The sequence below is a fragment of the Microcebus murinus genome, chromosome 7 (genome assembly GCF_040939455.1).
Source record: "Microcebus murinus isolate Inina chromosome 7, M.murinus_Inina_mat1.0, whole genome shotgun sequence".
Lineage (NCBI taxonomy): Eukaryota > Metazoa > Chordata > Mammalia > Primates > Cheirogaleidae > Microcebus > Microcebus murinus.
The window spans coordinates 32,697,115-32,720,179 of NC_134110.1; the positions used below are offsets into that span (position 1 = coordinate 32,697,115).

The 23,065-nt window shown below is 35.3% G+C and overlaps 1 protein-coding gene across 3 annotated transcripts in view; it reads right to left on the minus strand.

The window, feature by feature from the left end:
• The window catches only part of KHDRBS3 (KH RNA binding domain containing, signal transduction associated 3), a 192,238-nt gene that overhangs the window by 107,256 nt on the left and 61,917 nt on the right, over window positions 1-23,065 (minus strand). For all 3 annotated transcript variants that reach the window (XR_012920138.1, XM_020289028.2, XM_076005000.1), the window contains exons 2-3: window positions 20,858-20,976; window positions 2,933-3,049 (exon numbers count right to left, since the gene is read on the minus strand). Coding sequence is in view for 2 of the 3 variants with exons in the window: in XM_020289028.2 (XP_020144617.1) it covers window positions 2,933-3,049; window positions 20,858-20,976 (236 nt within the window). In the remaining variant the exon portion in view is untranslated. The remainder of the gene's footprint in view (window positions 1-2,932; window positions 3,050-20,857; window positions 20,977-23,065) is intronic.

Here is a 23,065-nt window from a genome sequence, read left to right on the forward strand (position 1 = left end):
ATGAGTTCAAGCTCAAAGAGCCAGATGTATCCTACCTAGAAGGTTTTACTGCTTGTTGCCACTGGCTGATGGACCCAACAGACAGGTGCAAGTACAAGTCTATGTGCTGCTGAATGACAACGCAGATACCCAGCCATCTCTTATGTGAGATTTGGGACCGTGTCTGGATAATGGTGAAAACCTGAGAACTAAACTGTGACATTTAGAAGGATCCAAATAACTCTGAGTACCCACATACTAAAACCCCACTCAGCCTTCTGTACCAGCAGAAGCCTGTCTGAGGAGGCCTTTCCTACACTGAGCAGCTGAGGTAGTTCCTTAAAAGGAGATGACAATTCTTATGCTTCACTACCCCCTCCCCCTTATTACACCCCCGCCTATGATTAGATCTCTGTTTTCTCAGAGATGCAGAGAATGAGAGAGCTAAATTAAATCCAGTGGTAAAGGCTACTTGCATATAGTTATTATAATATCTTCTAGTGTGTGACACTTCCTCCAAGTCTTCCTAGCAAGGATCTAGGACCTTTTTCTAGAGTGACTGTACACTAAGGAAAAGAAATAACACAGCCGGTTTAAGAACTGACTCTGACCTAATGCCACTTCACTGAGGGCCTCAGCTCACAGTAGAGCTTATGGAATCAGGAAATAAATAGATTTCTGGTCCTAGTCCATTGACAATGAGTTCAGTGGATTGTAAATCCACAGTGTGTGCTATCCCTGATGGAATATAAATAATCAGCCACTTGCAGATTAATTCATTCATTGATCCTTGTGGTTAAAGACATAGAAATGAGAGGATTAGTGAATGGGTGATAAGTGGTCTGGAAAAGAGGCCTAAGTATATAAAAATAGGGTGTCCTATGCAAATGCAGAGAAGGCATTTAGTCAGGTAATCAGGAGGACCCACTGTAGGACATGTTACAATGCCTCATTCACCACCCACCTCAGTGCTACTCAAGGTGTTCATAAATTAAGGTGTTCATAGTAACAGGGAGAGAAGTCATGCCTTACTTCATAACACTGACTGCCCTCAAAAAGGATGACTGCCTACTACTGCAAGTGTCCAATATGCAACAGCAGAGAGCAACCACAAGCCATTGAATATGACAATGTGATGTGAAAGGACCACCAAACCCTGACAGCAAGCTGATAAAATTGAAGATCAGTTTCATTATACAGATAGCCAGGCACTTGCTGTTAAACTTGGGCACATTATCTAGATTAGGGGTCCTCAAACTTTTTAAACAGAGGGCTAGTTCACTGTCCCTCAGACCATTGGAGCCCTGGACTATAGTTTAAAAAAAAAACTATGAACAAATTCCTATGCACACTGCACATACCTTATTTTGAAGTAAAAAAACAAACGGCCAAAAACACCCGCATGTGGCCCGTGGGCCATAGTTTGAGGATGCCTGATCTAGATAAAAGATTTGTCTTCCTCACTTCCTTTTCATCTGTAAAACTATTGATGGATGCCCTGATCACTACCACCGTATGCTATAAAACACTGCTTCTGGCCAAGAACTCCCTTAATGACAAAGTAAGTAGGACAATGGATAACTGCCCATGGGTTTCATTGCTCCTATCATGTTAGTCCATTATCAGACCGCCTTATTAGAGAATTAATTAAGATATCAGCAAGGGTGGAATATTCTACAAAGTATACATAATTTTATACCAACTGACCAATATATGGTTTCACTTTCTCCTACTGCCAGACTAGATGAGTCAGGGATTTAAAGTAACATAATTTAAGACCGTGATGCTTACTGAGTAATTAATAACACCCAGCCCATGCATTAGAATCATTTCAAGCACCTAATGAAAATTGATTTTGTGGTTCTACCCTAAACAAGTTGGAGTATGAGAATCTGTATTTTTAAACTGTATCCCATATGAGTCTGAAACATGCCATGTTTTCCACTGCTGTAGTAGAAAATATATGGGTGTTGGTGTCAAAAAACCATGGTCTTATTAATTGTGTTAACCCAATATAATTAATTTCTCAAATTAACCCAAATAATATACCCAAATTCTCTGAATGTCAGTTTTATCACATGTAAAATAAGGAAAATATTATCTTCCATCATTTTTCCAAAGATAACATGAAAGACTGCATATAAAATGTTTCACACAATGCCTGTCTCACAGTGGTGGTTCAATAAACAAAATAGTGGCTATTTTTATTATAAAAGCTATTATTTAGATAGATTTTTTGTGAGAAGGCTGGATTTTGTCTAAATAACTTTCATGTCTAAAATGATCACTGTTCAACATTTCATGCTATGTGATCACTGAATATGGATTTGGTTCTCAGTAATAAAAGTCTTTCAACAATGAGAGAACAAAGACTGACATTAGAGAACAACGTAAGTGACACATATTATGCTTGTGTTAGAATAGTAAGCAATTACTAAAACACTTAAAATCAATTTTAGTAACCCAATAAAATGTATTTAATATCAAATAAAGGACAAAAAGATGAAATAAGAGTGTATACATTATAAACCCAACTATATGAAAGATATGCACAGGGAAAAAAGCAGCAAAAGAACAAATTAAAATGCAAACAGCGATAGCATGTCTGTGGATGGATTTTACTTCTCTTTATAACTTTAATATTACCATACTTCCTACAAGGTAACATATTACTACTAGAATAAAAAATATAAGTATTAGGCTTTTATATTACATATGAACATAAAGGTTACAGATACAGGATTAAGATACTACATATTCCAAAACTGGCCAGAATGACTCAATTTTCAAAACATATCACTTATATATAACCTTATATAACATTTTCATATAATTCCATTTGAGATCCTAGTTAGCTTATAGATATATATGTATGTATAAATACAATGGCTAATATTAAAGTACAAAACATAACTTGACTACAAAAATAGCCATTGTCTACAATGAATATTACCTTTGCTTTGTCTCTCATGGAACCTTTTCCAAGGATGGACATTTTTGTCAAAGTTTCTTCTTGTAAACGCTTCAGAGAATTGCCACGTGGACCCAAAAGTTTCCCCACAAAGTTGAACTAGGAAAAATAAACAGACCAACCAAATTTGTAACATTCATATCTGAAAGTAATTTATTAATCCTGAACATCAGGAGACATTGTAGTATGCTACACATCATTAATTAATGACAAATATTTAGGTTGCTACTAAACGCATCACACTGTGATGTTTCCCACAAACCACATAAGATGCTGCTAAAAACTGTAAATTTATAAAAATGATATATTTCTTTATACCAATTCAGCACTGGCTATAATTCACAAATTGTGGACAAAGTTAATGTCCCAGAATTCCTAAGTTGCTATGCTGACAATTTCAACACACATTAAATACCAACCATGAATACTTCTGGTATTAAAATGTAGCTGAGGAAAAATGACACCACGTTATTATAATATGTACTAGACTGGTCATAACAGAATAAGTGGGTTCCTCCACCTGGTCAGCACATAGAATTGGTTATTCAACTAGTGAGTGGACTGGCCTAGATGAGTCAAGCATTCAGTGGCTGACAGAAGCTTTACAACAAAATCATTTACATCTTCCAAAATAACTAGCTATAGGAATGTGGACAATTTATTTAACCTAGATGCCTAGGGTTTTTTATTTAACACACAGACTGGAAGGGAATTAATTAAGCGCATGTCCTCTGTATTTAGAATACCATGGTTTACAACCTGTTTTTTTCTGTTACCAGCTGAGTAATCCTAGGAAGTAACCTCTCTGTACCTTAGTTTCCTCATCTGTAAAATAGGAATGGACATAGGACCTATCCTCATAGGGCTGTTCTGAAGATTAAATGGGTCAATATAAATAAGTCATTTAGAACAATGCTTGGCACATAATAGACACCCAATAAATGTATCCTGAATGAAAAAAAAATTATTATTAGGAATTTCTCACAACTTTTAAAAGCCTTACTATGTAATTAAGGTAAGCCATGACTACTTCTTGCTCCCAAACAGAAAAACAGCAGGGAGGAAACTGTTCCCTTTGGTGAGATTGATTACAAACTCATACAGTTGCCACTTCCCCCATGATCTATGTCACTGCTGTGCTGTTGCTGTTTCTAAGAGAAAATTGTTCCTCAATTTATCTAACCGTAGCAATTGAAATAATTTTTCTAGAATACATAGTTAGCACTTTAAAAAATCAAAATGGTATTTTTTCATTCCCACTTTTAATTTTACTGGTCTTCAACCAAAACTCAAATAAATATTTTTAATCTTTGCATGTAATTATTTTTTGCTTTTTAAATTTTAAGTACTTTTTAAAAATATAAAAAGTCATTCTTACAGAATTAACAAAGTCAACTGCTACTACAAGGCAACAAAAAGAATCAGTGTCCTGAACCCTTAACCCTACACTACTCGTGTCCCCCATTTTCTCTGCTTTTGTTTTCCTGTAAATTCTATTTTTCTAGTATCTGGAAATTGGATATCCTATGTTGGATCACTACATTTTTCTCTTATTTTTCCTGTTTGTTTTACTTCTGGAATATTTAACTACATTTCCTATATATCTATCGATCCATTTCTGCTATCAAATGTTTAACCACTAACAGGACTTTCTTATATTTGTTCCTTTTAAATAGTATTTTGTCTACATTTTGTGGAAGAGATTGATAACCGTGGCCCCTTCCTGCCTTGGAGTTTATAGTATCTGCTTCTTCCAACAGTTTTCCCTTCCCTGTTTTGAGAGCTGGTCTAATCTTTCTATATTATGTGCTTTCCTCAGATGTCAAGTAATCCTCTGCTATCTGTTTTTAAAGATTTAAGACTGAAGCTCTACAATGCTGACTGGGAAGTTCTGCTTTCACACACGGGACTTGACAACTGGTAGGTTTTATGGTAAATATGGCAGCCCAGTGTTCTCATCAGGAGCTACTCAAATATCAGTATCTACATTTCTTTTCTCTTGGGTTAGGCATTTCCCAGATGGGGAGGGAATTCCCCAATCTCCTAAGAGGAGTATAAGCCTGGTTGCCAGAATACTGGGAATCCCATTTTTAAGCATGTACACTTTCATTTAAAGGAAATAATTCCCTCATTTTCAGGGTGACATCTCATACTTGTCCTCAGTTGTATCTATCTCTATCACAGAGCCTAATACTTCAACCTCTTCAGGAACTCTCTGGTCTTCTGCTAGGGTGTGGAGTGGCAGATGCCTGGTTGGGAAGAACATCTGGTGGTCTATTTCTTATGCAAACTTCCAACCAAATCTCTTTTTAGTTCTATCCCGTAAGTCCACCTTTACAGTAACCAACATCTACAATACCTGTGTGTTCTAAAGTCTCTCCATGGTAATGAGCATGTTTCTGGCTGAATTCCTCTCACCCTTTCAGCTCAGGGTTCCACTTTCTCTGGTCTCCATTACCATTTATCCATCTATTTTGCAGCTACCAAATTTTTACTGACATCATTTTGCTATTGGCTCACTCTCCCAGTCTTTTTGTTTTCATGGAATTGTGCCTTTTTTATTTGCTTATGTTCATTTTAGTAGGCTTCAAGGATAGAGTAAAAATAAATTTGAGGTAAAACTACCATATTTACATTACATTTGAAATGGTCAAATATTTTCCAATTGATAAAAAAATTAAGTGGCTTTAAAAATCATCTGATCCAAACATCTAATTTTACACTGAAGAACTGAAATTCAGTGTGATGTGATTTATTCAAGGTTACTTGATAAAACATAAAAATATAAAATTCTCTGTTAAAAAGAAAAGCATTTTAAATAATTTTATATGTCTTTAGGGGTTTCTTTTTCTATTTAACTACCATTAGTCTTTTGTTCACAAAGAGTATATAAATGAATACTTTGACAACCAGAAACACTTTTATCCCCTTCTTTGTTCTTCTTAACTCTGTTCAACCAGATATGGTGTATTAGTTACATCTCCCTAGTCAAATCAGTCCTTATGACTCTCTAACTCTTCATCTATAATACAGGGACCATACTACCTACTGTGGGTGCCTGCTATATGAATTAAATAAGAAAATGTATAAAAATCACCTACCACAGCAGCCAGTAAATTGTTATACTTGATGCCAAATTAGTAAGTAATAAATTGAGAAATTTAACTCCTGTGGACATATGTAACTTTATCTGAAAAACACCCACCTTCTCCTGCAACTGATTCCCCTTTATCCACAAGGTTATCAGGGGAGCCACCACATTGAAGATGACATGACCAGGCCCAGCCTCCCCAGTTGGTCAAGGAGCTGGCCTCTGAATGGAAGTCAAGGGAGGCTGAGGTTTAGAACTGATTGTGTGGATACTGAATATCCTTAGAGCTGAGTCACAATAATGGTAAAATGCTTGGTTGCTTGGTCAGGTTCTCATACTACAGTTTGCATCACCTCCCTATGGGGCATTTGGAAACATTTAGCATGTTTGTTTGGTTGTCACAATGACTGGGGTCACTACTGGGATTTAGCAGGCAAAGGTCTATAATGTCACACATCACAAAAAGATAGTACTGCCGTTCACAGTAAAGTATCCTGTGTAAAATGTCAATTATGCCTCTGTTAAGAAATACTACTAGAGAGAAAAGCTACAGATTTTCTATTTCTTAGGCTTAAAGCCCTTTTAGTGTCCTCTCAGTTTGCAAGTTCAATTGCTCCATGGATTCTATAGGATATCCTAACGTAGTTAAAAAACAAGACCAAAAAAATCCCTTAAGCTAGCCACAGTTGGCACTCTCAACAAGAAAAGACCTAAATAATAGATGGACTGAGTATTTTCCGGACTCTCTAGATGATGTGAAGAATAAACAACCAAAGCAGCACAGTTCTCTTATTTGCCATTAGTCCTACAACACCTCAATTTCCACTTGCTATGGACCTCTGAGTGAGTGCCATTATTGGAGGCTCCCTCTTACCAGCACCATGAACACAGCAGGTTTCTTAGATTCTCCAGCCCTCACCATATTCACCATTGTGTGGCTTATAAACGTCATTATGTTTCAGGGTCATTATGAACATTGTAAACTGAAAATTCTAAGCTCCCTTCTCATGGAACATACCCCTCTCAGCTAAGGAGAATGCAGAGAAACCCTAAAACTGAGTTCCCAGCCTTGATGGAGTGGGAGGTTGGACATGTATCACTTTACCCCTTCCCTTGATGATGGTAATCAGGCTTTTTTTTCCTTAAGGGCCAGACTAGCATTCTTTCCTGATAAGACCACCAATCATGAAATAGTTTTAGCAGAGCATGCACCCAGAGGGTTTCTGTGTCCCTGTTTCACCTTTTTGATATAGAGGACAGCCATTTCTGAACATGGACCCTATAAAAGGGCAGAAAGCTCCATTGCACAGGCACTTGTTTCTCTTTTCATAAATATTCATGACTCCTTCCATAGCTTGTTAAATATGTATATTTGGCCATCCCACTCACTATAAATTCCTGTTCCCATTGTACCTGCCCTGAAGAACATGTTCCTGGCTTGTGGCTGGGGGCCTGCTTTCCAGCTTCCTAGAATGGCCACCATGCAACACTTTTATGAAAAATAAAGTTCTCCTTTTCAAATTATGAACCTTGTCATTTCTTCACTTAACAAGATTAAAATCTCAGATAATGTGCTGTGACAATGTTGAATTTTACCTGAGGCCTGTGCTCCTGACAAACAGTGATGATTAAGAAATACCCCCAATCCGTCTGTGTTCCCAGAAATAGCTTACTACAAAGGACTGCTCTTCCTCATTATGACTTAGCGAAGACTCACAGATGACCCCTTATTTACCCTTCACAAACCCTCCAAATTCCCCTTCTTTTCCCCATTAAAGATTAGCTGAACTGTTTGTCTGCACTGATCAGTCAGAAAAAGCCACATATCTTGACTTGATTAAACTTCACTTCAGCTTCTCTCCTTTCTCCAGGCCCCTGAAATTTGACCCACCTTCAATCTGAGCCAGCAGACAAGCCCTCTCCAAAGGCCCCTTTGGAAAATGGGCCAAAGTTAGGGTAGAATGTCCTTCGATCACTGTCCTTTTCTGCCACTGCAACCCATTCATCCCACCTCCCCATACATCTCTGGCCTCCTTCACTTCTCCCCATAAGACAAAAGCCCTTTTCTGTCTGACCTCTGAGATATAACTTACAGGTCAGTGCATCCTCCCTACTGCAAAAAATCCCACTCTCCCTGTTGCCATATCCCTTTCTGTGTTCTTGCAATAATCTTCTCAAATAAAGCCCCTCTTATTTAAGTCTATTTGACAACTATATCTCCAACATAGAAAGAATTTAAGACATTTTAACATTCACTTTTATAAATAATTCCATTTATCCAAATAAACTCATTTGTCCATTAATATTCACTTATCAATAATTTCATTTGTTCATTTACACAGAAAATAAAATTACTATCATTTCTAAGACCAATGATATTTCTCCAGATGCCAATTATTGTACCTCTCTCACACATACACAAACAACAAATGTTACAATTTTAAACAAGAAATAAGTGATTATGAAGATGGCAGAACAACATACAGTAAGTATATCTGAGTTTCACTAAAAAATGTACAAGCTACAATAATTATATTCTTCATTGGTAATGACCAAATGCCTTTCTGAACTAGCTTTAATTGATCTAAACTATATTTGTGACATGACACTGTTCCTTGGGGAACAATTATAGTTAAGCTGTCATTTCATAAACAACTAAACCTCAAGAACATGTCACAGTTGCCATTAAAGGGTTTCCCTTAATTGGGTGCTCACCAAAAAGTTGATTAGTCTAACAAAGGGATGTTTCTTGACTTCTAATTCAACACTCCACACGGAATTTGTAACCTCTGCCACCAGAGCTTCAAACGTATTCTTCTTACGGAGTCCCTTAGCCAGCAAATGGCACCACCATCCACGCAGTGACTCAAGCCTGAAGCTTGACACTTACTTCATGGAGGCCTTTTGTATTCACTGCTTTATCTCCAAAAGGTGTGCAGGGAAGGCATTAAATAAATGTTCAATGAATTAATGCGTTATATCTTAACAGTATTATTTTCTAAACATCTCTTATCTGTCCATTTTCTTCAGCCTACCACAATCACCCTAGTCTAGGCCCTCATCTCCTCTCACCGGACCACCAGAGCCCTTTCTCTGCATTCACTTCTACCTCCTTCAATCAACACAGAAAGTCTTTTAAAACACAAGAGGACTTTATTACAATTCTGCTTAAAATGCACCCAGCTCAACTATCCTTAGAATCTGAGTACAAATGTCCTACTACTACCATGAATGGTCCTCCCTGAGAATACTCTTGCTCACCTCTCTAGCCTCATCACATTCCTGCTTTTAATGTTAGCCACTATGGATTTCTTTCCATTTGTCAAAACTATCTTACTCCAAGAAATGCCTATTCAGTTCAGATGTAGAGAGCTAAAAGACAGAATGCAAATTAATACTGAAGTCCCAGGACAAAAACTAACCCAACATCTAGAGAGAGGCACCTGAAGGGAGAAAGAAAACTCAAGCATTTGATCACCAAGGGTAAACTAGCATGAGAATATGAAGCTCTGGAAGCCCCCCACACAAACCCCCCAAATTAGGAGCACTGACAGCTTCTTAAAGGCTTTTTCTGCAAAAATCCCCCTAACTCTCAGGTATTCACAGGGAAAATCAGGAAGAATACTGAAACCACTTCCCCTGGGGAGCTGGCAGGGGAGAGGAAAGCAGCCACTACTGAAATCTGACCAGACCCACTTACCCTATGTCTCCCTCTTAAATAAAAGCCTTACTTTTGTTTACTGCAGGAGAAGCAGTATTCAAGGCACCATCTTATAGGCAGAGACCCGAGCCCTCACCGGACAGTGAACCTGCTGAGGGCCTTGATCTTGGGCTTCCCAGCCTACAGAATTGTGAGAAAACAAATTTCTGTTCTTTATAAATTACCCAGTCTCAAGTATTTTGTTATAGTAGCACAAAGGGACTAAGACACCTTCTGCTATTTAAAAAAAAAGGTCACATTCTGTGTAGTTAAGTGATCCATAGGACAACAAAAGATAATTTCTAACACAGCATTTTGCAATGGAGTTAAACTTCTTGATCCAACACACACATAAATATATAATAACTATTCTACCCCATGGATAATATTTTAATATTTTATTCAATTAAAGACACAAACTTTTCGCAGGAAATTAAACAAATTATATTCTAGAGAAATTATGAGTCTCTATTTGTGAGCAACAGGTAGAAACCACATAATTTTCACACAGCCTTAATTGACTTGGCAATGAGAAAATCAGGGACAGAAGAGTTCTCCTGACTTTTTTGAATTTATGGTAGTGCAAAAGCAACATATATTCACCAGAAACTGTATATCTAGTACCTATACAACCATTCCATTTTCCACTCTCCGTACAGTATTCGATAAATTACGTAAGATAGTCAACACTTATTATTAAATAGGCTTTGTTGTAGGTGATTTTGTCCAACTGTAGGCTAACGTAAGCATTCTGAGCATGTTTAAGTAGATCACACTAGGCTATGATGTTTGATAAGTGATGTATATTAAATGCAATTTTGACTTATAAAATTTTCAGCTTACAATGGGTTTATTGGAACATAGCCCCATCATAAGTGAAGGAACATCTGTATATCACTCAAATTAATTTAACAGCTAAGAAATTATGAGACAGGAAGAAGGCCAATGAGAAGCAGGTCTATTAGTACATGCCACGGTGACGGCAAACGTAAATGTTCTCTATTGATCACCACCTCAAATGTTTCAAAGCCTTAAGTTATGTATTGTAAGAATTATCCCCATCCATATTCACACCTTTGCACCTTCAATGTGTGTCCATACACACACACATTTATCTGGCTAAAATTTCTATACTTGTATCACTGGTTAATACTGCACTACTTGCATAGGGCAAGAAATGCATCATTAACATTGTACATTCTGGATGTAGACAAATAGTTCCAATTGAGAAGTCTGCTTTTCCTGTCACATTCACTTGGATCGCAGCTGTTTTTAACCTTATTACAGGGCTGACCTTGTACTAGGCACAGGGGAAAGATCAGCTCTGCAAGTTTCTCACTCATTTAGATTACATTTGTAGTAGACCCTTAGTTCACATTGTTTTTTACAATAATCTTTGCCCATTTAATATAATCCATACATCTGTAACCATGCATACAAACAGCTATATGCCCCCCAAAATGAAAGCAAATAAAAAAAACTCAGCATTATGGAATTCCTCCTTTTACTTCAGGATACTGTCTCAAAGCGAACATAATGGTATGGACCTACATGAACCATGTACAAAATATTAACAAAGTTTATTTTCTTAACTAAGAGCATGGGCTTTGGAGTCACAGACTTCTGGGGTTCCAATGCCTGCTTCTTAGTAACCATAACTTTTAGCAAGTTGCTTCTCTGCTGCTCAATTTTTTCATAAATGAACAGGAGATAATAATACACACTTCATAAACTTGTAAAGATTAAATGAGTTGTTACTACATGTAAAGTGCCTAGAACAGCCTAGCATATAGAAAATGATATGAAGTGTTTGTACACACACATAAACAAGTCTACATATAAACAGAAGCGCTAACATATTTTTCTAACACAAAAATGATGTAGAATGCATGCACCTCTCTTTGGAGAACATCACCCAAATATTTGCTTCCTATACCTTACTGGGGAGAAAGAAACTGTCAAAGAACATTTTTAGTTCATAATCTACACTCACCTATTTCCTGCCCAAGGGCAAGAATACAAAGGGAGAATAAACTAGATTTATTTTCCCTATATTCCCTTCAAATTAAAGAACAGATCAATAATTTTATTAGCTCAATAGGACATTTTAGATTCAATAACTTAACCACTAACATAATCATTACTTAAATAAATCCACATTTTAGTTGTTATTCAGAATTCCAATCTTATCTTATCTTACCTGAATTATAGGAATGTCTCCTAAATGCCAAACTCCAAACAATAGTAAACCTAATAATAGACTTGGGACTGTGGCATTCACATGAAATGGTGCAGCCTCTTCATAAACAAAACGTGTTTCCTAGCATAGTTACTGAGTCAAATTTTGGATTACTGACTATAATTTTCAGGATTCTAATAATCACCTCTAAAAATAACAGCAACTTTTTACATGGGCATTAGAATTTCCTATTAATAAGTCATTACAAACTTGTGTTTAAATCAATCGTTACTCAATTTTAGAAGGATTTTTAAATAAAAACTAACATCATTTTTAATACAAAATACCTTCTCTCATATATTCTAGTTGCTTATTTACCTCAATATCACATATTTTAGGGCTCTCTACTAGTTATATAAAACCCCATGCCCAAAAAAAGAACAGAAGATATTCCAGAATATGTTCCTTAGCATTTCAATGAATGTTATAATCTGCCATTCCTCATAAGTAAGTCATTCTAGCCCAATAGTTATTCTGCTCTTCCACTTCATTTTTATTTATTTTTTAATTTCAGCATATTACAGGGATACAAGCATTTAGGTTACATATATTGCCCTTGCCCAACCGGAGTCAGAGCTTCAAGCGAGCCCATCCCCCAGACGGTACGCACCATGCCCATTATGTGTGTATATACCCAACCCCTCCTCCGCCTACCTATCTGCCCAACACCTAATGAATGTTGTTACTATATGTGTACTTTAAGTGTTGATCAGTTAATATCAATTTGATGTTGAGTACATGTGGTGCTTGTTTTTCCATTTTGGTATACTTCACTTAGTAGAATGGGTTCTAGCTCTATCCAGGACAATACAAGAGGTGCTAGATCACCATTTTTCTTTGTGGCTGAGTAGAACTTCATGGTATACATGTATCACATTTTACTAATCCACTCATGTATTGATGGGCACTTGGGTTGTTTCCTCATCTTTGTAACAGTGAATTGTGCTGCTATAAACATTCCAGTGCAGGTGTCTTTTTTATAGAATGTCTTTTGTTCTTTTGGGTACATGTCCAGTAATGGGATTGCTGGATCAAATGGCAGTTCTACTTGTATTTCTTTGAAGTATCTCCGTATTACTTTCCATAGAGGTTGTACTAGTTTACAGTCCCACCAGCAGTGTATGAGTGTTCCTATCTCTCCGTATCCATGCCACCATTTATTGTTTTGGGACTTTTTGATAAAGGCCATTCTCACTGGAGATAAGTGATATCTCATTGTGGCTTTGATTTGCATTTTCCCTGATGATCAGAAATGTTGAGCATTTTTTCATATGTTTGTTGGCCATTAGTCTATCTTCTTATGAAAAGTTTCTGTTCATGTCCTTTGCCCACTTGTTGTTTGATTCTTTCTGGCTGATTTTCCTGAGTTCTATATAAATTCTAGTTATCAGCTCTTTATCGGACGTGTAACATGCAAATATTTTCTCCCATTCTGTAGGTTGTCTGTTTGCTCATGTGATAGTTTCCTTGGTTGTGCAGATATTCTCCTCTTCTTGCTCTCTGCTTAATAGCCTGAATTTATTTTTAAGAACTAAATTTAATTTCACCCATAATTCTTTCTCTAGAAATATCTCATCCAAATTCATGTTGGAACTTAATCCCCAGTGTCCTGGTATTAAGAGGTAGGGCCTTTGGGGAAGTGATGAAGTCATGAGGTCTCTGCCCCCAGGGATAAACTAGTGCCTTTTAAAAGGACTGGAGGGAACTATTAATAGCTAAGGCCTTTTTTGCTCTTCTGGCTCCCATCATGTGAGGATGCAGCAATAGGGCCCTCACCAGACACCAAATGCCAGAGCCTTGACCTTAGACTTCCTAGCCTCCAGAGCTGTAAGTAATACATTTCTATTCTTTATTATTATCCAGTTTTAATATATTGCTATAGCAGCACAAAAAGACTAAGACACCAGCCACATTAGTTTTGGTGATGGCACTTTAAATATAAAGAATGTACACGTACATTATTACTTTATTTCTATAGGTAAACTATCAATTGAACACCAAAAATACCATTTTCATATAAATTCTCTGGAAAAAATACTATATATCCCTGAAAATCCATTAGGAGCTACAAAAAAGGCAACATTTAATACACCTCTATGACTGCAAAATATTTACTAGCCCAGGAAATTTAAAAACCCATGATCATTTCCATGGAATAGGCTTCCAGCAAGTAGTAAATTCAGAGGGTTTAAATTGTCTCTAACACACTACAAGGGAAAAATGCAAGCCAAATTCAAAAAAGAAAATTTCCCTGAAACTCTAGGAACAAATATGTTTCATTAATACTTCTCCCTCAAAGATCCTTAACCTAAGAGTTTCTGAAAAGAAATATATCACATTTTCAATATTCATGTAACAGAACATTTTTAATATAAGAAACTATGCTAAGATAAAGTTACTGCATATAGTATGTGCACACATTAGAATGCTTAGCGATTAAGGTAATTATCAAATTAAGAAACTTAATAAGCCTAATTTAAACCTATAGATTTAACACAGTATACTAAATCTTGAAAAACACAACCACAGTACAAAGGTACTTCCTAAATTAACAGCCTTAGACATATTTTTCCTCTAAAATGGAAACCTTTTTTTATACTAGTTATAGAAGTCATGCTCAATTATCATTAAAACATTTGTGTACAAAAAACACATAAAATAGAAAACAGCACAAAACCTATCTTTCAAAAAATAACTGCTATTATAATTCCCCAACTCAAATTCTGTATTTTCTATACCATGCTTTTTCTTCTTTCATTTAATAATATAGAAATCTTACAATAGATCATTATACATAGATATAATTTATTTAATTTTATATTACAACTAACTTTTAAAAATGGTGTATATGCATTCTTTCACCCCAGCATGACAATGCATATGGCATTCTCTTCTTGAAATAGTTTCTCATCATTAAATATCCGGAGAAGCCTCATCCTCTAAAACAGCTCAAATGTCATTTTCTATTTTAACTTTGCAGCCCCTTTGGCCAACACCACCCCACACTCTGCTCCCTTACCACTTCATTTATGTCTTCTGTAAAAATCTATACATTATACTGAAATTACTTTATCCAAATAAAATGGCTTATAATTTCTCAAATGCCTTCTGCACTACAATGCAGGGCCTCTGCCATGGCCACCCCTCAACTCACTATCTTATTTCCAAACCCTTACTCAGCTATCCTCTTCAGAGACAGCCTCCTTAGAGTAGCCTTCTCTAAGTGTGTCCAAATGATCCTTTTCTCTATTTCCAGAGAACCCTGTATTATACATTTAAATAATACATTGCATCATCATATAACTGAGAGTTTCTTGAGACCAAAGACTGTGTCTTAATCACTTTGCTTTTCTCAGCATAATGCCTGCCTCTAAGAAGACCCTCAATAAATGTTAGGTATATGCATGGACAAATGAATGCACTGACAAACAGAAGAGTGAATAAAAAAATGAATGTAAATTCTAACCTACCATGCACCTATAGGTCCTCACATATAGGATACCTCATTCCAATGTTGATGTGACATTTGCATTAACTCTGTTCCACCTAGGCACAGCTCAGCACTGGAGGTTAGGGCTTTTTGCAAAAATAAATCATGGAGAACAATTTCCATAGCTTCTTAAAAACATGGGAAAAATCATAAAACAGTGTTTAGAGTTTTTCACACTTTAGAAACTCATATAATGTAACTACAGAGAGTAAATACACACTAAAGTTTGAATACTAAACGACTCATGTTCAGTGCTGTGCATTTAAAGAGTGTTGAAAATGATTCATTAAGAGAAGAAAAATTATTCAATTAATGAAGTCACTTTATTAGATGGAGTTTCACAAACTGCAGTTCTCATGCCCCAGAAGCTGCAAGTGTACCGTCAGCATCAATTCCTCAGCACGCTGTTCTCCATGCACAGCTATTCCAGAGGGGTAAGTTCTGCCAGCTTCCTCCAGCTCAGTCTATTAACTGACATGAGCATGAAAGCTTCTTTTTAGAACTGATGTTGGCAATGCTATATTAGCTTCTGTACAAGGCTGGCTTAAAACTTGCATGCTCCATTATGCTAAGCAGAAATATTCTCTTTCAGTATTCTGAAAACAGTAGATTTCTAAGCTGCCTACTTTAGAAGTTATAAGTATTTGAAATGGACTCTATTCTCTGTTAGACACAGAAGTTATCATTTGCTGTCCCCGACCTCATCGAAGCTGACAATGAAAAAAATATTTGAGATTTTATTTAATACACTTTATTCAAATACAGTCACGCGCCAATAATGATATGGATATGTTCTGAGAAATGTATCATTAGGCAATTCCTTGTTGTACAAACATCACAGAGTGGATTTACACAAACTTACATGGTATAGCCTACTACACACCAAGGCTATACAGTGTAGTCTATTGTACTTAGGCTACAAACCTGTACATCATGTTACTGTACTGAATATTGTAGGTAACTGTAACAAAATGGTAAGTATTTGTATATTTAAACATACCTACACATAGAAAAGATGCTATAAAAATATATTATAAACTAATGGGACTACTCTCATATATGTTATCCATCATTGACCAAACATCATTATGCAGTACATGATTGTACTTTATTTTATTTCATATACTAATTCACAGACAACAAAGTATTAATTTAAATTAATCATCATCTATTAGACTGAACTACTTAGAGAAGGGGATCATATCTGTTCATCTTTCTATTGCATACTGAGTATATAGAACATGTTGAGCATGAAGAATCAATCTATAAAGGTTTCTATCAGCCATGTTTTGTTTAGTAATGAATCTGTCTATGAAATGTTCATAATGTAATTTTCTGTTTACAAAAAATATATATGCCCAGTTTTTGCGTATAGGCTGACTATTTATAGGTATCAAGTATAAACTCCTAAACGCTGAACAAAATATAAAAGTCAACTATCTGAAGCCCTGAACAATGATCAAAAACAGGCAGATTCTGAAAGAGATTTAAGACTTAAAAGAAAGTAACAGCCGGGGATGCAGTCAGTAATTTTAGAGCTTTTAGCCTGAGTAGTAGTTTGAGGCAGCCATAGTGCTAAAATGTGAGGGAGAAATACTAGAAAAGACAGAGTCAGAATTAGGGATTATCAAATTTCACATATAAAATCTGCCAAAATCTCTGGCTAACACCTGAATCATGTATGCCAAAAATTAAACACAAAAGTTAAACTAAGGAAAGAAATGACTGAAGCTTCAACTCCTATCCAGTAGACAAAATTTGCAGTCTGAATCCAACCAAGTTAATTAACTGCTAAAACAAAAATATCTACATTCTGCAGAGGAATATCATGGAATCCATAATGTACATTCATAATGTCCAGCATACAATCTCAAATTACTCAACATGCAAAGACCGAAGCAATCAATATGACTCTTTAACAAGATAAAAAACTATCAATGCAGAATGAATCTAAGATGATCAAGACTTTGGAACTAGAAGAAAGAGACTTTCAAGCACCTATTTTAACTATACTCAATGACATAAGGGAAAATAACATTTGCAATAAATTTTAAAAAAAATAGAAAATCCCAACAAAGAATATTTTTACATACACATTATCTCTATATGAATCAAATATAAATTCTGAAACAGATAATTATAATACCTGAAATAAAAAATATCCCTGATGAGATTAATAGCAAAATGAAGATGACATAGTAAGGAATCAATGAGTGTAAGAGAGCAGTAAAAATTATGCAATCTGAAGGATGGGGGTGGGAAAAAAGTAAACAGAGCCACAGGAGCCTTTGCAAAAGGCTGAACATACATGTAATTGAAATTTCTAAAGATGGAGAAAGGAAAAGGTCAGAAAAGTATTTGAAGCAGCAACAGCTGAAATATTATTATAAAATGAACAAATCTGTTAAAAAACAACAAATTCTTCACAAAAGGTAATAATAAAAAATCTTACTAGTGCCATATCAATCTAAGGTATGGAATTCATCATCAAACTCAAGGCCTAGATGGCTTCACTGGTGAATTGTATCAAATATTTAGAAAGAAATAATACCAATCCAATATACATTCTTTGAGAAAAAGGAAAGAAACACTGTCCCACTCATTTTATGAAACCACATTAACATCAATACTAAAATATTATAAAAATATTACCTCCCAAAATTTATAAGTCAGTATCACTCATTAACATAGATGCAAGTGAAGCCAGCAATATATAAAAAGGATAGTATGTCTTTGCTAACTAGAGTTTAACTCAAGAATACAAAGCAGGTTTAATTTTTAACAACTAGTCATTAAGATTCACTACATAAGCAGTATAAAAGAAACATCCTGTGTTTATATCAACAGATTAAAAAAAAACATTCAACAAAATTTGTCATTCATCGGGATCAGAACTCTCACCAAAGTTGGCATGGAAGGGAACTTCCTCTACCTAATAAGTAACATCTACAAAAAACTTATAACTCATATTGCTCTTAATGGTAAAATACTACATGCTTTCCCCCTCTTTGGGAACAAGGGAAAGTATTCCTACTGTCACCAAGGTTTCCAGCCTTATACTGGAGATAACAGGCAATACAATAATGCAAGCAAAATAAGACACATAAAAATTGGAAAGGCAGAATAAAGCTGTTTATACAGATGATATGATTAAGTATGTAACAAATCTTAAGGAATGTACGATTACTAGAACTAATCAGTGAATTTAAATTTAGCAAGGTAGCAGAAGACAAGGTTAATATGTAAAATTTTAAATTAGAAGTGAAAAATAAGAAAAATTAAAAATATTCAATTTACAACAGTGTCAAAAAACAAAATATTTAGGATAAGTTTAAACAAAAGATATACAAAAACCCTTACGCTGAAAAGTACAAAACATTGCTAGTAGAAATTAAAGAAGATTTAAATAAATGGAGAGATATACCATATTCAAGAAATGGAAGACTTAATATTAAGATGTCAAATCTCCACAAATTGCCCAACAGATTCATGCAATAGCATTCATAATCTCAGCAGATCATTTTGTAGTAATTAAATTCTTGAATTTATATATAATTGCAAAGGATCTAAAATATCTAAGCAATCCTGAAAAAGAAGGACAAAGTTGGTGGAACTAAATTACCTAACTTCATGTCTTACTAAATAGCCTACATTAATCAAGACAGTGAGGCACTGGCAAAGGGGTCCATAAATCTATAAATAGATTAAACTAAAAGAACAGAAAGCTTAGAAATACACCCCCACATACATGGTCACCTTATTTTCATCAAAGGCACCAAGACAATCAACGAATAGGTAAGCATCTTTCAATAAACAGTGCCAGAAAAACTGAATATTTATATGGAGAAAAGAATAAACTTGAGCCTCTAAAACACCATAACCAAAATTCATTTGGGATGTATCATAGACCTAAAAGTAAAAGCTAAAATGATAACACTTTTAGAGAAGGCCCAGGAGAATATCTTTATCACTTACAAAAGTCTCTTAATATTTCCTTGAGGTTGGCAAAGATTTCTTAGTCCACAGAAGGTAACGACCATAAATGAAAAACCCAATACATTAAATGCCATCAAAATTAAACACTTCTGCTTAACAAAAGATTCTATTGGGGCAATAACAGTCAAGATAGACTGGGCCAAATATTCACAAAACATATATCCAATAAAAGAGGTATATCCAAGATGTATAAAAAGCTCCTACAATAATAAAAATACATACAGCCCATTTAGAAATAGGAAAAAGATCTGAACAGACACTTCAAAACAGAAGACATAAGAATAGCCAATAAATACATACAAATTACATAAAATCATTAATCATGAGGGAAATGCAAATTCATACCACATGAAGATACCAATACACAATCAAAATGGCTAAAAGAAAAAAAATCTGACAGCACCAAATATTGATGAAGCTATGCAGCAACTACAACTTGTACATATTGTTCATGGAAACGTTACAAAGTACAACTAATTTCAAAAAAAAAGGGATGCCAATTTCTTGTAAAATTAAATACACAGCAATTTACCAAAGAGAAATGAAAATGACTTGTACAACAGTGTCCACTGTAATTTACAATAACCAAAAATTTAAAACTGCCTAGGCAAATGGATAAACTGTGGTATATTCAGGTAACTATTATTCATCTACTAAAAGAAATGAATTACTGATACAACAGTATGTATGAATTGTGTAGATGGACACTTGAAAGACAAATCAAAAACAGGGTAAGGTTTAACACATTAACTGCCATATGAGTTGTATTTAACTCATGCTAGTTTTGAGCCTATGGCTTCGTGAAGCATATGTAACTCACACATCTCTTTATCTTGGGAACCGTGTGTACTATTTTTTAAGCTGCATATAACTGATGTACAGAAAAGAATAAAAAATAACAAATTTCATTAAATTGGTGAGGATCATTTTGTTTTCAATTTTATACTATTCGTAATAAAAACCTATGGCCCCAAGGAAAAAAAATTTTCTTCTAGTATGGCAGTCAATGTGTTAAATAAAATTAGAACAGATATTTTTGAACTTTTGTGTGACATGCACTATACTAACCATTTAACATGCATTATCTTATTTAATTCTTAACCGTCCAACCTCATAATACAAATGAGGAAAATTAAGTGCAAAGAAGTTAAATAGATTGCCCAAGGTTCTATCACTAGTAAGACTCATAAGTATATTTTTTAGGGATCCATAACTTACAATCAAGTCAAACAGAAAAGACAGAATCCCTAAATACACTAAATAAGTTTTTAATTAACTTAAAACGTGGGGGAGGGGCTACTAAGAGAAAATATCACACAGAATATAAATTAAACATCTGTTCCTCTGTAATTAAGGTTCAAATATCTGCAGTGTGGACCTCACTGTCTTACCTTAGGGAACTGTTTTACAGGAATTAATACTTTCTGTCCCAGCTTCATGTTCTTATTAATCACCACGTCGATGTACTTTTCTTCATCCTTGCTTTCTCCTTTTTGAAATTTTTCTATTTCTGTGGAGGCAAAAAAATAATCATGAAGTGTATGACTCAGAACTCCTGAGGTTGTGAGTTCTGGTTAGCTCTGTTGTGATACAAAATAAAAAACTACAAAAATATGGATTATTAAATTGCTATAATTTTTTTTCAAGTAATGACACATTCTCCTGTTTTATTAAGGATTCTTCATAAATTAAAAAAATGTATATACCATGGCTCTACAAAGTCAAATCTCAACTGCCCATGCTAATGGAAACGAAAAATAGACTAGATAACACACATAAAAAAATAAAAATAAGTTACTTAGGGTCTTCTAGAATCCTAGATAAAGGCTGATCAAATAAAAGCCATAAAGCATTCACAGCTTACTATTACAAAGCACTGACACATTCCTATTTATCAATCTTGCCTGTCTTTCCAAGGCTCCTACAATCAAGAACTGACTCTAAGATGACATTAAAAGCTCTTAGACAACCTTCCATCAGCCTACCTCCCTCAACCAAATCTTACCACATGACACATATCAACTACACACTAATGTCTTTCCTAATGCTCTTTGCTCTACTTGTGATGTTGTTATAACGTTACTTCATCTTCATCTCCTTTTAAGACAACCACATTAAATCTCACTTTTTCTGTGCAATTGCCCCTTTCCTCAATGGAGCAGAAAGAATAGAAGAATCAATCACTCCCACTTTGATACTCACAAAGCACTGTATGTATAACTCTACTACTACCCTTAGGTGGAAAAAGAATTATGTGGTAAGTCCACTAGAACATAAATTTCTCTTAGATAAAATCTATTTCTTCATTCAATAAACATCTACAACTAAGTACCTACTATGTACAAGTTCCAGATCCTAGAAAATACTATTATACAGTTTCATTTACTTTATGGCTTATGGCAGCAGTCCCCAACCCTTGTGGCACCAGAGGCCAGTTTCATAGAGACAATTTTTCTACAGACCAGGAATGGGGAGGCTGGGGGGTGGTGAGTGATGAGGAGTTGCTGTAAATACTAATGAAGCTTCGCTTGCTCACTCACCACTCACCTCCTGCTGTGCGGCCCAGTTCCTAACAGGCCAGGAGTTGAGCACTTGGCTGTCTAAGAGGTACATCATTAAGTGCTTGCAAGACTGCTGAATGAATGAGTACATGAACTATTACCTCCAAACCACTAGACACCTAGGTTCAGAGAAGGAAAACAGTATGAAGAAGGTACTAAAGATGGTATCAGTTGTACAAAGGGATACACAATTTATCCATTTTGCTTGTTGTGCTAGGAATATTTAAGAACTTAGTATGTGCCATCTCTGGACTAGGCACCTCATATTCATGACATAATTCAATCCTCAAAACAGATGACAATGAGTAAGTTCTGGGAGGTGACTTTACTAATAAAAAGCAAAGGTAGGATTTACTGCCAGGTTTTTCTGACTCTAGAGTATGCCCCTGTCTCTCCCACTGTTTTATAAAGTCACATCAGACAGAAAATAAGTAAGATTTTTATAGCATCTTGAGATAAATGGAGGATATATTTAAAGCTGGAGGCTTCAGGCCTGGGGATTAAGACCACCAAAGAAGCCAGTGTTTCTCATCACCATAACCACTGAGGAAATTTTGCTCCATCATACTATATTGCTTCCCATCTCTTAATAAATTATTATCTATTAAACAAAGATTTTGAATGAATAGCAAAGAATTATTATACTTTAAAGGACATTGAATGGGACATAAAGATTTCAAAATCCCAATCCCAGATCTGTTTTTAACAGTCTTCATAATTCTTAAAAAGTACATTCGTTAGATTAGGATTCAGGTTCTCCATGTTTAAAATGAAAAGACTGAAATAGGGTATTCAGATTTAGTTCTAAAACCTTAAGATCTCGGGTGATTTATGAATGCCGAGAAAGTCTCTCTCTCTCTCCCCTTAATAAACTTTAGTAAGCAAGGTATTTCACTGAGTTCCATGACTCATTATAGCATATTATGAAACCTGAAGGGAGATGTAGAACTCCCTAATTTGTAGTCAGCCAGGGAGAAATGTGGGTAGCCTGGGTACTCCATTTGTGGCTGGCATCTAAAGTGGGGGCTGTCTTGTGGG